Source organism: Mobula birostris, unplaced genomic scaffold (genome assembly GCF_030028105.1).
Source record: "Mobula birostris isolate sMobBir1 unplaced genomic scaffold, sMobBir1.hap1 scaffold_396, whole genome shotgun sequence".
Taxonomy (NCBI): Eukaryota; Metazoa; Chordata; class Chondrichthyes; order Myliobatiformes; family Myliobatidae; genus Mobula; species Mobula birostris.
This window is the reverse complement of record NW_027277049.1, coordinates 222,921-239,526: the sequence shown is the minus strand read 5'-3', so window position 1 is coordinate 239,526 and position 16,606 is coordinate 222,921. Positions and strand designations below refer to the sequence as shown.

The 16,606-nt window shown below is 46.6% G+C and overlaps 1 protein-coding gene across 1 annotated transcript; it reads left to right on the top strand.

Moving 5' to 3' along the window:
* Positions 1-228: 228 nt before the first annotated feature.
* On the top strand, positions 229-10,309 carry LOC140193141 (uncharacterized). The gene is made up of 2 exons (XM_072250556.1): positions 229-542; positions 4,362-10,309. Exon 2 carries the CDS (start codon positions 4,678-4,680, stop codon positions 5,443-5,445), a length of 768 nt encoding a protein of 255 aa, XP_072106657.1. The 5' UTR covers positions 229-542; positions 4,362-4,677; the 3' UTR covers positions 5,446-10,309.
* The last annotated feature ends 6,297 nt before the right edge of the window (positions 10,310-16,606 follow it).

The window sequence follows — 16,606 nt, the reverse complement described above, 5'->3', positions numbered from 1 at the left end:
CTTGGTCCCATCTCCACCCAATGTCTCCCCGGGTTCGGACCGTGGGAGGTCGGTAACTTTTAGATTTCAATCATCCCATCTAGGTTCCGCTATGCGCGTTCACGATACGGTGAGTTGAGGGGACCGCTGGAATAAACGGACCCCCTCCCTAACCAGAAACGACCGCGTATCAGAAAGCCCCGCCGGCCGCGATCCTGGCAGTGCGCAAGCGCGGCTCCGCCATGGGTGGGAGGGGAGTCCCCGGAGTCCCGGGGGTGCGGCCTCACGGTGTGTACCGACTCCCCTCCACCTCGGGGGAGAGCCCGCAGTCCGCTCCCACCGGCTCCCCGACCTTCCGCGAAATTCTGCACTGCGTACACGTGGAGGCGCTTGTGGGGCCGGAGTCTGCGCCTGCGCTGCCGGGGCTGGGACTGGGACAAAGCCCGTTTATGATCCGCGGTGTCGCCGCCCCGGGCTGCTCGGACCTGCTGTCGGAACCCGGCAAGCTCCCGGGGACTGCAGTGCGATCCCGACCACGTAACGTGCTTGGTGCTCGGTGACAGGTAAGTGCGGATCCCGGCTCACGTTTCTGTACACTGTGCGCACCAACCATTGCTGTGAGCAGGACGTTTGTCCACGGCCTCAGCGCTGCGTGGCACTTCCAGTGTGTTTTTGTGTAGTGTGCATACTACAACATTTAGAATGAAAATTGTAAAATTGCATTATTTATGGATTAAAGGGTATAATGAAAGAACGTATAACAAAGAAAATCTTTCACGTTTCGTAAACTTTTTCTCGCTGCGTGGCAACAAAGGCTATGTGTGCCGGAGCATTTCAGTTACTGCGCAGGCCGCTCACCCGCGCAGTGATGCAGACCTTAATGAGACTACTTTCGCTAATGTACCGGATTGTTCTGTGTGATTGGCCTGGGCTGCTAGTCTTTTGGGCACGGGTCCTACTGATGCGGCATCTTTCCACAAAAGCATCGACGCATCAGGCTAGATTTTTTTTTCATAGATTAATAGATTCATAGAATTTGGAGATAAAACATAACCCTAGTAATTGCAAAATGAGATTACACGGAGTAGTAGTTGACTCAAGAATCTGCCAAAAAAAAAGGTTATGTACTGTGCCCAGTGAATAATGATTTTTAGCTGAGGGGGTAGGAATCTCTGATCAGTCATCACAACAACACCTGACACTATCACTCAGTGAAATAACATCCGGAAATATTGGCAGGAAGAACCTTTGTTTTGAATCTGGGCAGATGTCATAGAAGACTGGCCCTTCAGCCCACAATGTTGTGCTGGAACAATTAAATGGCCAATCCCTTCACAATGTCTGTATCTTCCATTCCCCTCACATTCACGTGCCTATCTAAATGTCTCCAATGTTTCTGTCTCTAACACCATCCCATTCCAGGCACCTAGCATTCTGTGGGGGGGGGGGGAACTTGTCCCTCACATCTCCTTTGAAATTACCCCCTCCCAACTTAAATGCATGCTGTCTGTTATTTGTTATTTCAACCCTGGGAAAAAGATACTCACTTCCTACTCTGTCTATACCTCCCATAAATTTATAAACCTTTTCCAGATCTTCCCTCAGCATCTGCCATTCCAGAGAAAACAACCCAAGTTTATCAAGCAACACACATAAAAGTTGCTGGTGAACGCAGCAGGCCAGGCAGCATCTCTAGGAAGAGGTGCAGTCGACGTTTCAGGCCGAGACCCTTCGTCAGGACTAACTGAAGGAAGAGTGAGTAAGGGATTTGAAAGTTGGAGGGGGAGGGGGAGATCCAAAATGATAGGAGAAGACAGGAGGGGGAGGGATGGAGCCAAGAGCTGGACAGGTGATAGGCAAAAGGGATAAGAGAGGATCATGGGACAGGAGGTCCGGGAAGAAAGACAAGGGGGGTGGGACCCAGAGGATGGGCAAGAGGTAAATTCAGAGGGACAGAGGGAGAAAAAGGAGAGTGAGAGAAGAATGTGTGTATAAAAATAAGTAACAGATGGGGTACGAGGGGGAGGTGGGGCATTAGCGGAAGTTAGAGAAGTCGATGTTCATGGCATCAGGGTGGAGGCTACCCAGACGGAATATAAGGTGTTGTTCCTCCAACCTGAGTGTGACTTCATCTTTACAGTAGAGGAGGCCGTGGATAGACATGTCAGAATGGGAATGGGATGTGGAATTAAAATGTGTGGCCACTGGGAGATCCTGCTTTCTCTGGCAGACAGAGCGTAGATGTTCAGCAAAGCGGTCTCCCAGTCTGCGTCGGGTCCCGCCAATATATAAAAGGCCACATCGGGAGCACCGGACGCAGTATATCACCCCAGCCGACACACAGGTGAAGTGTTGCCTCACCTGTAAGGACTGTTTGGGGCCCTGAATGGTGGTAAGGGAGGAAGTGTAAGGGCATGTGTAGCACTTGTTCCGCTTACACGGATAAGTGCCAGGAGGGAGATCAGTGGGGAGGGATGGGGGTGACGAATGGACAAGGGAGTTGCATAGGGAGTGATCCCTGCGGAATGCAGAGAGACGGGGGGAGGGAAAGATGTGCTTAGTGGTGGGATCCTGTTGGAGGTGGCGGAAGTTACGGAGAATAATATGTTGGACCCGGAGGCTGGTGGGGTGGTAGGTGAGGACCAGGGGAACCCTATTCCTAGTGGGGTGGCGGGAGGATGGAGTGAGAGCAGATGTACGTGAAATGGGGGAGATGCGTTTGAGAGCAGAGTTGATAGTGGAGGAAGGGAAGCCCCTTTCTTTACAAAAGGAGGACATCTCCCTCGTCCTAGAGTGAAAGACCTCATCCTGAGAGCAGATGCGGCGGAGACGGAGGAATTGTGAGAAGGGGATGGCGTTTTTGCAAGAGACAGGGTGAGAAGAGGAATAGTCCAGATAGCTGTGAGAGTCAGTAGGCTTATAGTAGACATCAGTGGATAAGCTGTCTCCAGAGACAAGTTTATCAATCCTCTTGTGATAGCACATGCCCTCTATCACAAGAGGTTGTTGTTGTGGCACCACTCAGCCGGATTTTCAATATCCCTTCTATATGCCGATTTGTCACCAACTTTTGATTCAGACAATAACAGTGGAGTTGTCAGCAAACTTTAAAATGATATTGGAGCTGTTCTTAGCCTCACTGCCTTGTGTATTTGCAGGCACAAAAGTATCACCAACACCACCTTTAGAAATCCTTTCAAATTTGATGGAGGGAAACACAACCGAAGAGCAGAATTCTCTCCCAGGCCAACATCCCCAGTAATAAGGCCTAAGTTACATCTACAATCATCAGCAGGTCATGACATCTGCGTACCAAGCCCAGTGCTCCTGAACCAGACACCTCAGGTCTGAGCGACTTCACTGCACAACAAAACCATAAATAATCTAAAATAAAAGCAGGTTTGATCTGGTCCATGTGTGCTTTCTGAGTGGAGTCATCATCAAGGACGGACACACACACACACACACACACACACACACACACACACACACACACACACACACACAAACACACACCATGCTCTCTTCTCGTTGCTGCCATCGGGAAGGAGGTACTGGAACTTTATGTCCCACGCCACCAGGTTGAGGAACAATTATTACCCCTCAACCAGCAGGTGCCTGAACCAGAGGCAAAAACTTCAATCACCCCAACAGCAAACTGATTTCACAACCTACGGACTCACTTCTAAAGACTCTATAACTTGTGTTCCCAATATTTATTGGTTATTTATTTATTAGTAGCATTTTGTTTTTTTATTTTCTCTTTTTTTTTGTATTTGCACTATTTGTCTTTTGCATATTGGTTGTTTGTGTGATTCTGTTGTGTGTGTTTTTTCATTGAGTCTATTCTGCTTTTTTTGTGAATGTCTGCAAGAAATTGAATCTCAGGGTTGTGTATGGTGACAAGTATGTACTTGGTTAATAAATTTCCTTTGCATTCTTCTCGTGACTGCACTGGGTGTGTGCTGTTTGCTCGGGTCTCCTCCTGCCTCGCAGAGATGTGCTAGTAGGCGAATGCACAAACGCACAATTACCTGCAGCATAACTAAGTGGCAGGGGAGTTGGTGAGCGAGGGAATAAATTGCAAGGCTTCTGAGTGGGTAATGTGACTAATGGGGTGGCTCTGTTGGGAGGCAGCACGAGTCCAGTGAGGGAATGGCCTACTTAGTAAATAGATAGAAAGGTATCAGGTGTGTGCGAGTGAGTTCATGCTTACTCTAAGAATATTGTCAATGCTGTCCTGGCCATTCCCTTTCCTCTCTAAAAACTGGATTTAACACCCCACTGGATTGAGGCCACGACTAACCATGTCACAAGACAGTTGCAATATCTGGTTGGAAAATCTATGCCATGCTTAATGACTTGTGAACTCGTTTTTACAGGGTATTGGAAGAGGATTTGCAGTCCAGATTGGAACTGTTACACTGACAGAGAAGACGTCACTGAACACGGAGCTTTTGAGCAATCAGTCAACCAGCCCGAGGAAAGGCCTGACTAGCCTACAGGTATTCACGTTCCTGACGAACCGGCAGGTTACTCATGCTATTGAAGGAATGAATTCCATACCCCAGATTGAAATTCCGGTTTTAAGCTGTGTGACTAGGAAGCGTTTCACTGATTTTGGTCTGTTGTGTGACTAGGAAACATTTGACTGATTTCTTTTCCCCCTCAATTTGGAAGATATTTTCAGTCACACCAATGAAACAATTCCAGTGTTCGGACTGTGGGAAACACTTCAAGCGATCGAATGCCCTGCTGACCCACCAGCGTATTCACAGTGGAGAGAGGCCGTTCACCTGCTCCGAGTGCGGGAAGGGTTTCACCCGGTTGGCCTACCTGGTGAATCACAAGCGAGTTCACACCGGGGAGAAGCCATTTACCTGCTCGGAGTGCGGGAAGGGTTTCTCTCAGTTATCCACTTTGCTGACACACTGGCGAACTTACACCGGGGAGAAGCCGTTCACCTGCCCTGTGTGTGGGGTGGGATTCAGCCGGTCATCCAACCTGGTGACCCACCAGCGAATCCACACCGGGGAGAAGCCGTTCACCTGCTCTGAGTGCGGCATGGGATTCACTCGCTCGTCCAACCTGCTGACGCACCAGCGCGTTCACACTGGGGAAAGGCCTTTCACCTGCTCAGAGTGTGGCATGGGGTTCACTCAGTCGTCGCACCTCGTTTCCCACCAGCGAACTCATACCGGGGAGAAACCGTTCACCTGCTCTGACTGTGGGATGGGGTTCAGTCGGTCGTCTCACCTGGTGACACACCAGCGGGTCCACACCGGGGAGAGGCCCTTCACCTGCTCCGAGTGCGGGAAGAGGTTCACTCAGTCCTCAAATCTGATGTCGCACCAGCGCGTTCACACCGGGGAGAAGCCGTTCACCTGCTCTGAGTGCGGGAAGAAATTTACTCTGTCAACGCAGCTGCTTAGACACCAGCGAGTTCACACTGAGGCGAAAGTTTAAATATTCAACGTGTAACTTGCTGAAATGTTGTAGCTGCTAAGGTGTCAGATTCTGCAGTTTCGGGTGCTCATTAGTTCAGTGGTGGGACTGTTAATGCCAGTGACATGCAGAGCTGGGGTAGTGTTTAATATTTTAAATAAATCGCTTGGTTTTAAACACTACTTCAAGCCCGTAATGTTATGTAATACACAGAATGTACAAGATTATTGAGCCCTCCTGTTTACACCCCAGACAAGCAACCGTCCGTTTGTCCCTGTTGTTGTAACGGTGCGCTGCGGTTGCAAAGTACTTAGCTCAACGCTATCACAGCTCAGGATGTCGGAGTTCAGAGTTCAATTCCAAAAGAGTTTGTACATTCTCCCCCGTGACCGCGTGGGTTTCCTCCGAGTGCTCCGGTTTCCTCCCAAGGTCCGAAGTTGGAAGGTTAATTGGTCATTGTAAATTGCCCTGAGATTAGGCTAGGGTTCAAATAGGTTGCAGGACACCGTGGCTTGTTGCCTGTTCCGTGCTCTATCACTAAATATTCTTGTATTTCTCCCACCATTTTGAAGTTCACTTAAATGCACCTTAACTGCGGCTCAGCTTGGTGACTCTACAGCATTGATTCCAGAGGAGACATGGCTGTCCGTTTATTGGCAGGAGGCCGGCGCGAACAGGCAGGTCCTGCCTGAAAACGTCTCCCTTTTTCTATCCTTTAATTGAGCTTGCCGGCCGGTGGTGGAGTGGCATCCACACCGGACTTCGAGGCAAGTGGTCCCGGGTTCGAATCCGGCCAACTCCATGCTCACTTTCCGTCCGTGCTGGGCTGTGCGTCGAGCCAACAACTCGGCCCGGTAAAAAAATAGACAAATGCTAAAGAAATGGCAAAGTTGGGCCACAAGGCACGGAGTGGACCTACAACAAGTTGGGCTTAGAGAAAAATGCGGTTGGGTGATGTTGATGACCAAGGGTGCTCAGGGATCAAATTTACAGTTATCAGCAACTTGCTGTAGGGTGTTGGTCAGGGCACAGCAGACAACAAAAAGCAACAACGTTCAGTTATAAAGAATTATATACCAATAATGTTAGCATTAAGGATATGTCATAAAATGTGCATAAATACCTAATAGCAGCAGGTGTTTGCAATACAAACACCATTACAAAAGTGGTTTGAAGTGTTTACAATACAGTGACTGAGGTCATAGATTGAGACGGGCTTTTAGTTTCTTGGCCAATACAACACTGGCATTTAGGCCAGCGATGAAGATCCATTTCTGTCTGTGTAGAAGGATTCTTCATTGCTGTTTCTGTAATAATTGTGTTTTGACCAGTCAGTGTGTTATTAGCCCTGAGCTGAACCCTTGAACCTGCGGGATCAGTCGACCACTCATAGTCTGGCCTCCACCGTTTGACCTGTTCGGTATGGCTGACCCTACCAAGAGCCAAAGCACAAGCCCTGACTCCAAACCCTACGACAAGATTGTGGTCCTCTTGGAGGAGATGGCGTGGGGGGGGGGAGGATAGACTGATGTTAACAGCATCATCTACAGATCATCACTTTGGATCTCCCCTTCCCCCTCCCACTTTCGAGTCTCTTACTATCTCTTCTTTCAGTTAGTCCTGAGGAAGGGTCTCAGCCCGAAACGTTGACTGTGCTTCTTCCTATGGATGCTGTCTGGCCTGGTGCGTTCACCAGCATCTTGTTTGTGTTGCTTTATCTACAGATCTGTTGGCTTTATAGGCAAACTGAGTGGACCTAGAGGAATTTGAGAAGTGCCATGCCAAGCCTTTCAGAAAACAAACAAGTGGCTTGTACACATCACTTTAAACTAACGTTCAAGTGTAACGAAAGACAAATGATACGTTCAGCGATTTGAACGGGAGTGAGGAAGTTGTACTACATTTGTGTGGGAACTTGGTTTCAATAGGTATATTTAATGTCAGAGAAATGTATACAATATACTTCCTCATTCTTTTTCTCTGCAAACATCCACAAAAACAGAGAAGTGCCCCAAAGAATGAATGACAGTTAAAATGTTAGAACCCCAAAGAACCCCCCCCAGCTCCCCCCACCCACCAAGCAGCAGCAAAGCAATGACAACCCCCACCACTAGCAAAAAAAGCATCTGCACTCTCCACCGAGCACTCAAGGGTGCAGCAAAGCATCAGTAAAGACACAGACTTACAGTAACCTAAAGACTACTCGTTCACCTGGCAATTTGACGTACCACAGGCTGTCTCTCTCCCTAATAACGGAAAAAGAGGTGTCCCCATTTCACACCGAGAGGGGAGGCATAACACAATAAATCAACGAGTTGTTTTGTTAAAAGTCTGTTGCGTCACTTTTTCCAAGCTCCCCAAAGAACTCAGGTCTCTGGTCACACAGCCAGCAGCCAGCTCGCTGGTTACGATCTGCCGTGTACTCCCACTACGCATCAGGCGGCGGCACCGGCCTCCAATCTGCCCATCTCCAGAGCCACGAAAATCCGGCACCCTGAAAGTGCACTCTTCCAGGCTGTGTCCTTGGCATATCAAAAAGTGGCCGGTCGTGAGGCCCCGAGAGCGGGTCCCGTTCCTGCAATGAACTGAAATCAGAGTGTAACTCCAGGTCAGCGTCTGCGAAAGAACCCTGAAAAGGAAAAAAAAGAGATATCAAAGATAGAAGTAGAGCTTTTTCTGAAGATGCAAGCAAAGGAGATCATAGCTGGAGTGTTGTTTACAGTTTTGGTCTATTTAACGATGCATTGTCATAGATAGAGATAGAGGCAGTGACCACTCACATGACTTGTTGCTGAGGAAAGACCGAACAGGCTGGGGCATAAGAGATTCTGCAGATGCTGGAAATCTGGATCAACACACATAAAACACTGCAGGCACTCAGCAACTCAACTCTGATCTAAACGTCAGCTTCATTCCCCTCCGCAGATGCTGCCTGTCTCGCTGAGTTCCCCTATCATCGTGTGTGGGTTGAACAGCTTGGGCCTATGTTCTTTACGTACTTGAATGATGAGGAGATTACCCTGTCAGAAACATCTTACGGCTGAGTGTCTTCCCCTACTGAAGAGAAGCAGGGACCACAGTTTCAGCATAAGCTATGGTGTTTGGAACATAGAGAGAACACAGTACAGGCCCTTCGGCCCACAATGTTGTGCTGACCCTTTAACCAACTCCAAGATCAATCTAACCCTTTCCTCCATCCATTTTTCAATCATCCATGTGCTTATCCAATAATTTCTTAAATGCCCCTAATGTATCTGCCTCTACCAGCACCTTGGCAAGGACATACCATGCACCCACCACTTTGCAAAGAAGAGAAAATAACTGCCTCTGATTTCCCACCCCCTTACTTTCCTCCAGTCGCCTTAAAATTCTGCCACCTTTTATTAGCAATTTCCACCCTCGTCAAAAGTCTCTGGCTGTCCACTATCTGTGCCTCTTATGGTCTTGTACCTCTCTATCAAGTCATCAATTATCCTCCTTTGTTCCAAAGAGAAAAGCCCCAGCTCGCTCAGCCTATCCTTGTGGAAGATTAGGAATGGGATAAGGAAAGGTTTCTTTGGTTAGTTGTTTGAATTATCTAGTGAAGTCGGCTGTAGAGCATCAATCAGTGAGTTGGTTCAAAATGGAGGACAATGCATTAACTGACATTCGGGGGGTCAAGGATACGGGGATTGTGATGTTTTCCTGCACTGAAGTAGATCAACATGGTGAATGCAAGATGACTTGTGTTCTAATCACAGTAAGTACAGTGTAGAAATTCTACGTTTTATATAACCATATAACAATTACAGCACGGAAACCGGCCATTTTGGCCCTTCTAGTCCGTGCCGAATGCTTACTCTCACCTAGTCCCATCTACCTGCACTTAGCCCACTTAGGCACTTAGTCCTTTCCTGTCCATATAACTGTCCAATTTTTTTTTTCATGACAAAATCGTACCTGCCTCTACCACTTCTACTGGAAGCTCGTTCCACACAGCTACCACTCCCTGAGTAAAGAAGTTCCCCCTCATGTTACCCCTAAACTTTTGCCCCTTAACTCTCAACTTATGTCCTCTTGTTTGAATCTCCCCGACTCTCAATGGAAAAAGCTTATCCACGTCAACTCTATCTATCCCCCTCATAATTTTAAATACCTCTACCAAGTCCCCCCTCAACCTTCTATGCTCCAAAGAATAAAGACCCAATTTGTTCAACCTTTCTCTCTAACTTAGGTGCAATGTTTTAGGAACCATTGTTTTTCCTTCTTTGTACCAGCACTCCCCAGTCCCTCCTGAAGGTGCTGATATTTACTGTGGAGTAGTGTATTTCAACCTGCTCGTTCCTGCTCAGGACGCAGGTACCCGCAATTGTTGTCACGATTCCGCCGCAGGCTCAGAACTTACTCACCTTAACCTGTGCGAGGGTCTGGAACATGGGAGGAAACTGGAACATCTGAGAGAGGCTCGGACCAGAGGGGACAACCTCAAAATAGAAGGCTGTCCCTTTAGAACAGGGGCCAGAATGAATTTCTTTAGCCGGGGGGGGTGAATCTGGAATTGTTTGCCCCAAAATCAGCCACGATAGAATAGTGAGACAGATTCAATGGGCTGAATGGCCTAATTCTATGTCTTCTTTAAAAGAGCAGCAAGAGTTGATCCCCGATCTTCTGATCACTAGCACTGAAAAGCGTTACAGTAACCATGATGCTACCGTGTCACAAGGCAAAGTCAGCTTGTCATCAGAGTATTTGTTTGTCACCAGATGCTAATGAGATTCAATTTTTTTTTGCAGGCATTTACAGGAAAAATAAAGAAATACAATTGAACTTATGAAAACTGTATATAAAGACTAACAAACTGTGTAAAAACAAAGATAAAGTGTGAAATAAAAATAAATAAATAATACTGAGCATGTTGTAAGTGAATCTGTAGGTTGTTGGATCAGTCCAGAGTGGAGAGGAGATCCACTCCTCATATAGGTGAGGTGTAAGATATACATCCCTATTACTTCAGTGAAATGTATATTCTATAAGATTGCTTTTATGTTACACATATACAATGCACAGTCTGCAATTACTACTTAACAATAAAGAAAGCTCAGTACCACACTGCTAGAAGCTGTATAATGCATTTGAGATTCCATTAAAGTCCTATCAGCATACTTCAAAGCAAAGTCCGGAGAAGAAATCGGCATCCACGGAGATACACCCAATAGCCAATAGTACAGATTTGTAAGGGAGGTCGTTGTTAAACAAAGATTGAACTTCTTGGGGAAGTAACAAGGGGGAGGGTAAATGAGATGACATGTTTGATGCAATTGACTGGCTTTCAACAAGAGGTTCCCCCATGAAAAGGTCCGGGGGGACGTGTCAAGTTGAAGTAAAAGTTGGCTCAATGTGAGAAAGGTTCAGTGCTGTTTCAGCGATGGGAGGGCTGTATCTGCGGAATGGAAAGGGCTTTACTTAAACACAAGATCTGAGGAATCCAGATAGGATGGTTGTGGAGAGGTTTCTCCTGCAAGAGAATCTGGAACTCTCAAAGTGCCTTGAGATCTTGAGGCCTTGGAACCCTCAAAGGGCAGGCATGCAGGGTCTTTGAATATTCTTTAAGGTAAATGGATCAGAGTCACATTATTGTCAGTCTGAAAACAGACCAGAATTAATTGAGGTTTGGTGCCAAGCATAAAACACAGGACAATACCATCACAGACAACACAAGAGTAGCCAACAATTTGCAAGGCAATGCAGTAGTGCAAAGAGACATGAGCAATCAACAATTAGCAAGACGATCACGTACGCAAATGTCAATAATCAAATTTAAATAAATGTGAAAATATGAACAGACTAAATAATTATCAACAGAACAAGGACGGCAGGGAAGACCTTTTAACGGATTTTGTGCAGGGATTGTTAGGGTATTACACCTGAGTGAGTTTTGTTGAAGAAGACAGACTGGAAAGCGTCAGAAATGACGTGTAGTCCTGTCGGCAATGGACTTGCAGCGTCTCCCCGATGGCAATTGCTGTAAAGTTACTGTGGGTATGTTGGAATGTAGAGGTGAGGTGATAATCTGATCAGCCCTGATCCTATTAAACGGCAGAATAGGATCAAGGGACCCAGCGGCCCATGCCTGTTCCTAATGAGAGTGGTCAAAGCAATGGAGTGGACATTGCACTGAAGGATACTGAGAAGGGAGGCAGGGATTTTGGAAGACCCAAAGATAAGATGGTAGTGAAGTCAAGAGGGATGGGCAAGAGTTACCTGCTCATAGCCTCAGTTTAGGAGAAAGGAGATCATGGGCTCAGGCTGAATAGAGTCTTCACTGGGATTCATTTGAAGAAGAGTAGACATTTCTGGTCATTGCTGTACAGAAGTGATGCAATGGCACTTGGCGTCAGCGCAGAAGACACAGGATGCCGCATGGCTGTGAGGAGAGATCAGGTGGTCTGAGGTTCTTAAAGCATGTCTGGAGGAGGTTATAACACGACAATTTAACAGGGAGAAGTTTTGTTCCCTTCAGCAGAGAACTCTATAACCTTGATTTTCTACTTAAAAAAAGGGTGGAGGTCGGCAGACCCCTGCTTCAAGTGCTAAAGGCAGAAATTCTCATTTTACTTAAAGCACTCAAATGGGCCCCAGATGTGTTGTAAACCACAAAACGTGAACCAGAAATCGGGAAATGGGATTAGCTTAAACTGTTCCTTTTTTACCAGCATGTGGTGTAAATTGCTTTAATCTTAGGATCCCAAAACCTTTACTCATCAAAAAAAATCTGTCTCAGAATTTAAAACTGACACTCATCTTTTCTAGTTATTGTCGCGAGAACTATAGATTCAAGATTCAAAGTATTTATTATCAAAGAATGTATAAAATATACAACCTCGAGATTTGTTTGCAGGCAGCCGCAAAGGAAGGGACCGGAATCAATTTTAAAAACAATAAGACCGATCCCCAGTGCCCACAGAGAAAGGGGGGGGGAGGAAAACAAAACAAATCATGCCAACAACAGCAGCGAGCAACAACAACAGCGTTCCGAACCAAATTGAGTCCTTGGATCCAAATTCCCGGAGCAGCCCTGACTAGGCCCAAAGCCTTGGTTTTCAGTTAATCATCTTAGCGGGGCAAATTGCCACAGAGCTCGCAGACATGAAGCACAGCAGCCGAGGACAGCCTCAGCGTCGCAGAGAGAGGAGCCCCAGACTATCTGGACTGGCGCTGAGGTTGTCCAAAGCTTGCATTAGGGCCCGGGCCTGGAACACGCCATCCAATGGTTCATTTCAGATCTGGATTTCACTGCTGCGGAAGCCGTTCTCGACCGCTCCAAATTGGCACAATGCTGAGAGAAATCCAACCTCACAGTCAGGCCAGCTGGACAGACATCAGAACCCCTCCATCCCGTCTTCTCCCCTCCGAATCGTCCACTCCAACCAGCACAGTTCCAGCTCCAAGTGCGTCAACGTCAGCAGCGCACGTCTCTTGAGTTCCCTTTGCCCTCACTTGCCTCTTCATTGTTTGCGGTGAAAGTGTACCACAATTTACTTTTTAAAAAGTGTTGTTATAAATGTTCTTAGTCAAATTCCTTTGCTTTTGAACCACCAGTAAGCTGTTGCATGTCTTCGGTGGCACCATCTTAAACCAATATTGTTCTGATTTAATATTTAACCTCCTCTTAACGCCACAGAAACTGGTATAAGCACCGGCCTGATGGACCACAAGGCTCGGGGCAGCTTTAACTTTTAACTTACAGCTTCAGTCTCCTCAACCGGTAGAAATACGTGTTCCCCATCTCTTTATGAATTCCAGTTAATGTTTTGGAATTGGTTTATTATTGTCACCGTGAAAAGCTTGCCTTGCATACTGTTCACACAGATCAATTCATTACACAGTGCATTGTGGTGGAAAAAGGTAAAACAATAAGAATGGAGAGTAAAGTGTAACAGCTGCAGAGAGAGTGCATTGCAGGGAAACAATCAAGTGCAGGATCATAACAAGGTAGGTTCTGAGGTCAAGATTCCACCTTATCGTACTCGGGAATCATTAATAGACTTATAAAAGCTGTCCTTGAACCTGGCGGAATGTGCTTCCAGATTTTTATATCCTCTGCCCGATGGGAGAGGGGAGAGAAGAGACTGTTAGAGGCAGGTGGGGTCTGCTTTACTGAGGCATTGACTGGGATGTACGCTGTCATTAAGACCGCAGTACACACAAAACAAAAAATCAATAACCAGTGCAAAAGAGGAACAGGGAGGCAGTGATCATGAGCTCATGGATATTTCATACACCTTATTAGCAGAAAGGAAGAATCTGCTCCTAAAATCATGACGTCTGCCTTTAGGCTGTTCACTGATGTTCACTCCTAGGGCTGCGTGCTTGGCTTCCTGCTCTACTCACTTTGCACCAATGGCTGTGCAGCTGAGCACAGCTCCGATTCAAGTTTGCTGTCGACACCACTGTTGTGGGCTATATCAAGGTGGTGATGAATCAGCACACAGGAAGGAGCTTGAAAGCCTGGCTGAGTGGTGCCGCAACAACAACCTCTCACTCAATGTCAGCAAAACCAAGGAACTGATAATAGACTTCAGGAGAGGGAAACCCAAGGACCAGGGGCCAGTCCTCATTGAGGATCAGAAAACCACAGGCCAGTCCTCATTGAGGATCAGAGGACCATGGGCCAGTCCTCATTGAGGATCAGAAAACCACAGGCCAGTCCTCATTGAGGATCAGAGTCCTCATTGAGGATCGGAGAACCACAGGCCAGTCCTCACTGAGGATCAGAGGACCACAGGCCAGTCCTCATTGAGGATCAGAGTCCTCATTGAGGATCGGAGAACCACAGGCCAGTCCTCACTGAGGATCAGAAAACCACAGGCCAGTCCTCACTGAGGATCAGAGATAAATTCCTGAGTGTTTCTATTTCAGAGGACCTGTCCTGGACCCAGTGCATAAATGCAGCTGTGAAGAAAGCACAGCAGTGCCTCTACCTCCTTAGGAGATTCGACATGACATCTAAAACTTCTACAGATGTGTAGTGGAGACTATATTTACTGGTTGCACCATAGCCTGAGATGGAAACAACAACGTGTCTGAACAGAAAATCCTACAAAAGGTAGTGGATTCGGCCCAGTACATCATGAGTAAAGCCCTCCCAACCATTGAACACATCTACGTGAAACGTTGCCGTGGGTAAGCAGCATCCATCGTCAGAGATCCCTATCACCCAGGCCATGCTCTCTTCTCACTGCTGCCATTAGGTAAAAGGTACAATAGCCCCAGGACTTGCACCATCAGGTTCAAGAACAGTTACTACCCCTCAACTATCTGGCTCTTGAGTAAAAGGGGATAACTTAACTCACTTATCCCATCATTAAATTGTTCCCACAACCAATGATCTCACTTAGACCATAAGATATAGGAGCAGAAGTAGGCCATTTGGCCCATTGACTCTGCTCCACCATTCAATCGTGGGCTGATCTGATTCTTCCAGTATCCCCACTCCTCTGTCTTCACCCCATACCGTTTGATGCCCTGGCTAATCAAGAGCCTATCTATCTCTGCCTTAAACGCACGCAATGACTTGGCCTCCACAGCTGCTCGTGGCAACAAATTGCACAGATTCGCCACCCTCTGACTAAAGTAATTTCTCCACCTCTCAGTTCTAAATGGGGGTCCTTCAATACTGAATTCATGCCCTCTTGTCCTAGACTCCCCGACCATGGGAAATAACTTTATCATATCTAATCTGTTCAGGCCTTTTAACATTTGGAATGTTTCTATGAGATCCCCCTCCCCTCATTCTCCTGAACTGCAGGGAATACAGCCCAAGAGCTGCCAGACGTTCCTCATACGGTAACCCTTTCATTCCTGGAATCATTCTCGTGAATCTTCTCTGAACCCTCTCCAATGTCAGTATATTCTTTCTAAAATAAGGAGCCCAAGGCTGCACACAATACTCCAAGTGTGGTCACATGAGTGCCTTATAGAGCCTCAACATCACATCCCTGCTGTTATATTCTATACCTCTAGAAATGAATGCCTACATTGCATTTGCCTTCTTCACAACTGACTCAGCCTGCAGGTTAACCTTTAGAGTATCTTGCACAAGGACTCCCAAGTTTCTTTGCATCTCTGCATTTTGAATTCTCTCCCCATCTAAGTAATAGTCTGCCTGTTTATTTCTTCCACCAAAGTGCATGACCATACAATTTCCAACATTGTATTTCATTTGCCAGTTCTTTGCCCATTCCCCTGAACTATCCAAGTCTCTCTACAGACTCTCTGTTTCCTCAACACTACCCGTTCCTCCACCTATCTTTGTATCATCGGCAAATTTAGCCACAAATCCCTTAATACCATAGTCTAAATCATTGACATACATCGTAAAAAGTAATGGTCCCAACACCAAGCCCTGTGGAACTCCACTGGTAACTGGCAGCCAGCCAGAATATTCCCACTCTCTGTTTTCTGCCGACCAGCCAATGCTGCACCCACGCTAGTAACTTCCTTGTGATTCCATGGGCCCTTATCTTCATAAGCAGCCTCATGTGCATCTCCTTTGTCTACCCTGCTTGTAATTTCCTCAAAGAATTGCAGTAGGTTTGTCAGGCAGGATCTTCCTTTCAGGAAACCATGCTAGCTCTGGCCTATCTTGTCATGTGCTTCCAGGTATTCCGTAATCTCATCCCTAACAATCGATTCCAATAACTTCCCAACAACTGCTGTCAGGCTAACAGGTCTATAGTTTCCTTTCTGCTGCCTCCCACCCTTCTTAAATAGCGGAGTAACATTTGCAATTTTCCAGTCATCTGGTACAATGTCAGAATCTATCAATTCTTGAAAGATCATTGTTAATGCCTCTGCAATCTCTCCAGCTACTTCCTTCAGAACCCAAGGGTGCATTCCATCAGGTCCAGGAGATTTATTCACCCTCAGACCATTAAGCTTCCTGAGCACCTTCTCAGTCATAATTTTCACTGCACAATCTTCACTTCCCTGACACTCTTGAATGTCCGGTATACTGCAGACATCTTGCACTGTGAAGACTGTTGCAAAATACGCATTCAGTTCTCTGCCATCTCTGCATCTCTCATTACAATATCTCCAGCATCATTTTGTATTGGTCCTATATCTACCTTCAACTCTCTTTTACCCTTTATATACTTAAAAAAGCGTTTAGTATTTTTTAAGAAGTTCCCTTCAGCATTTT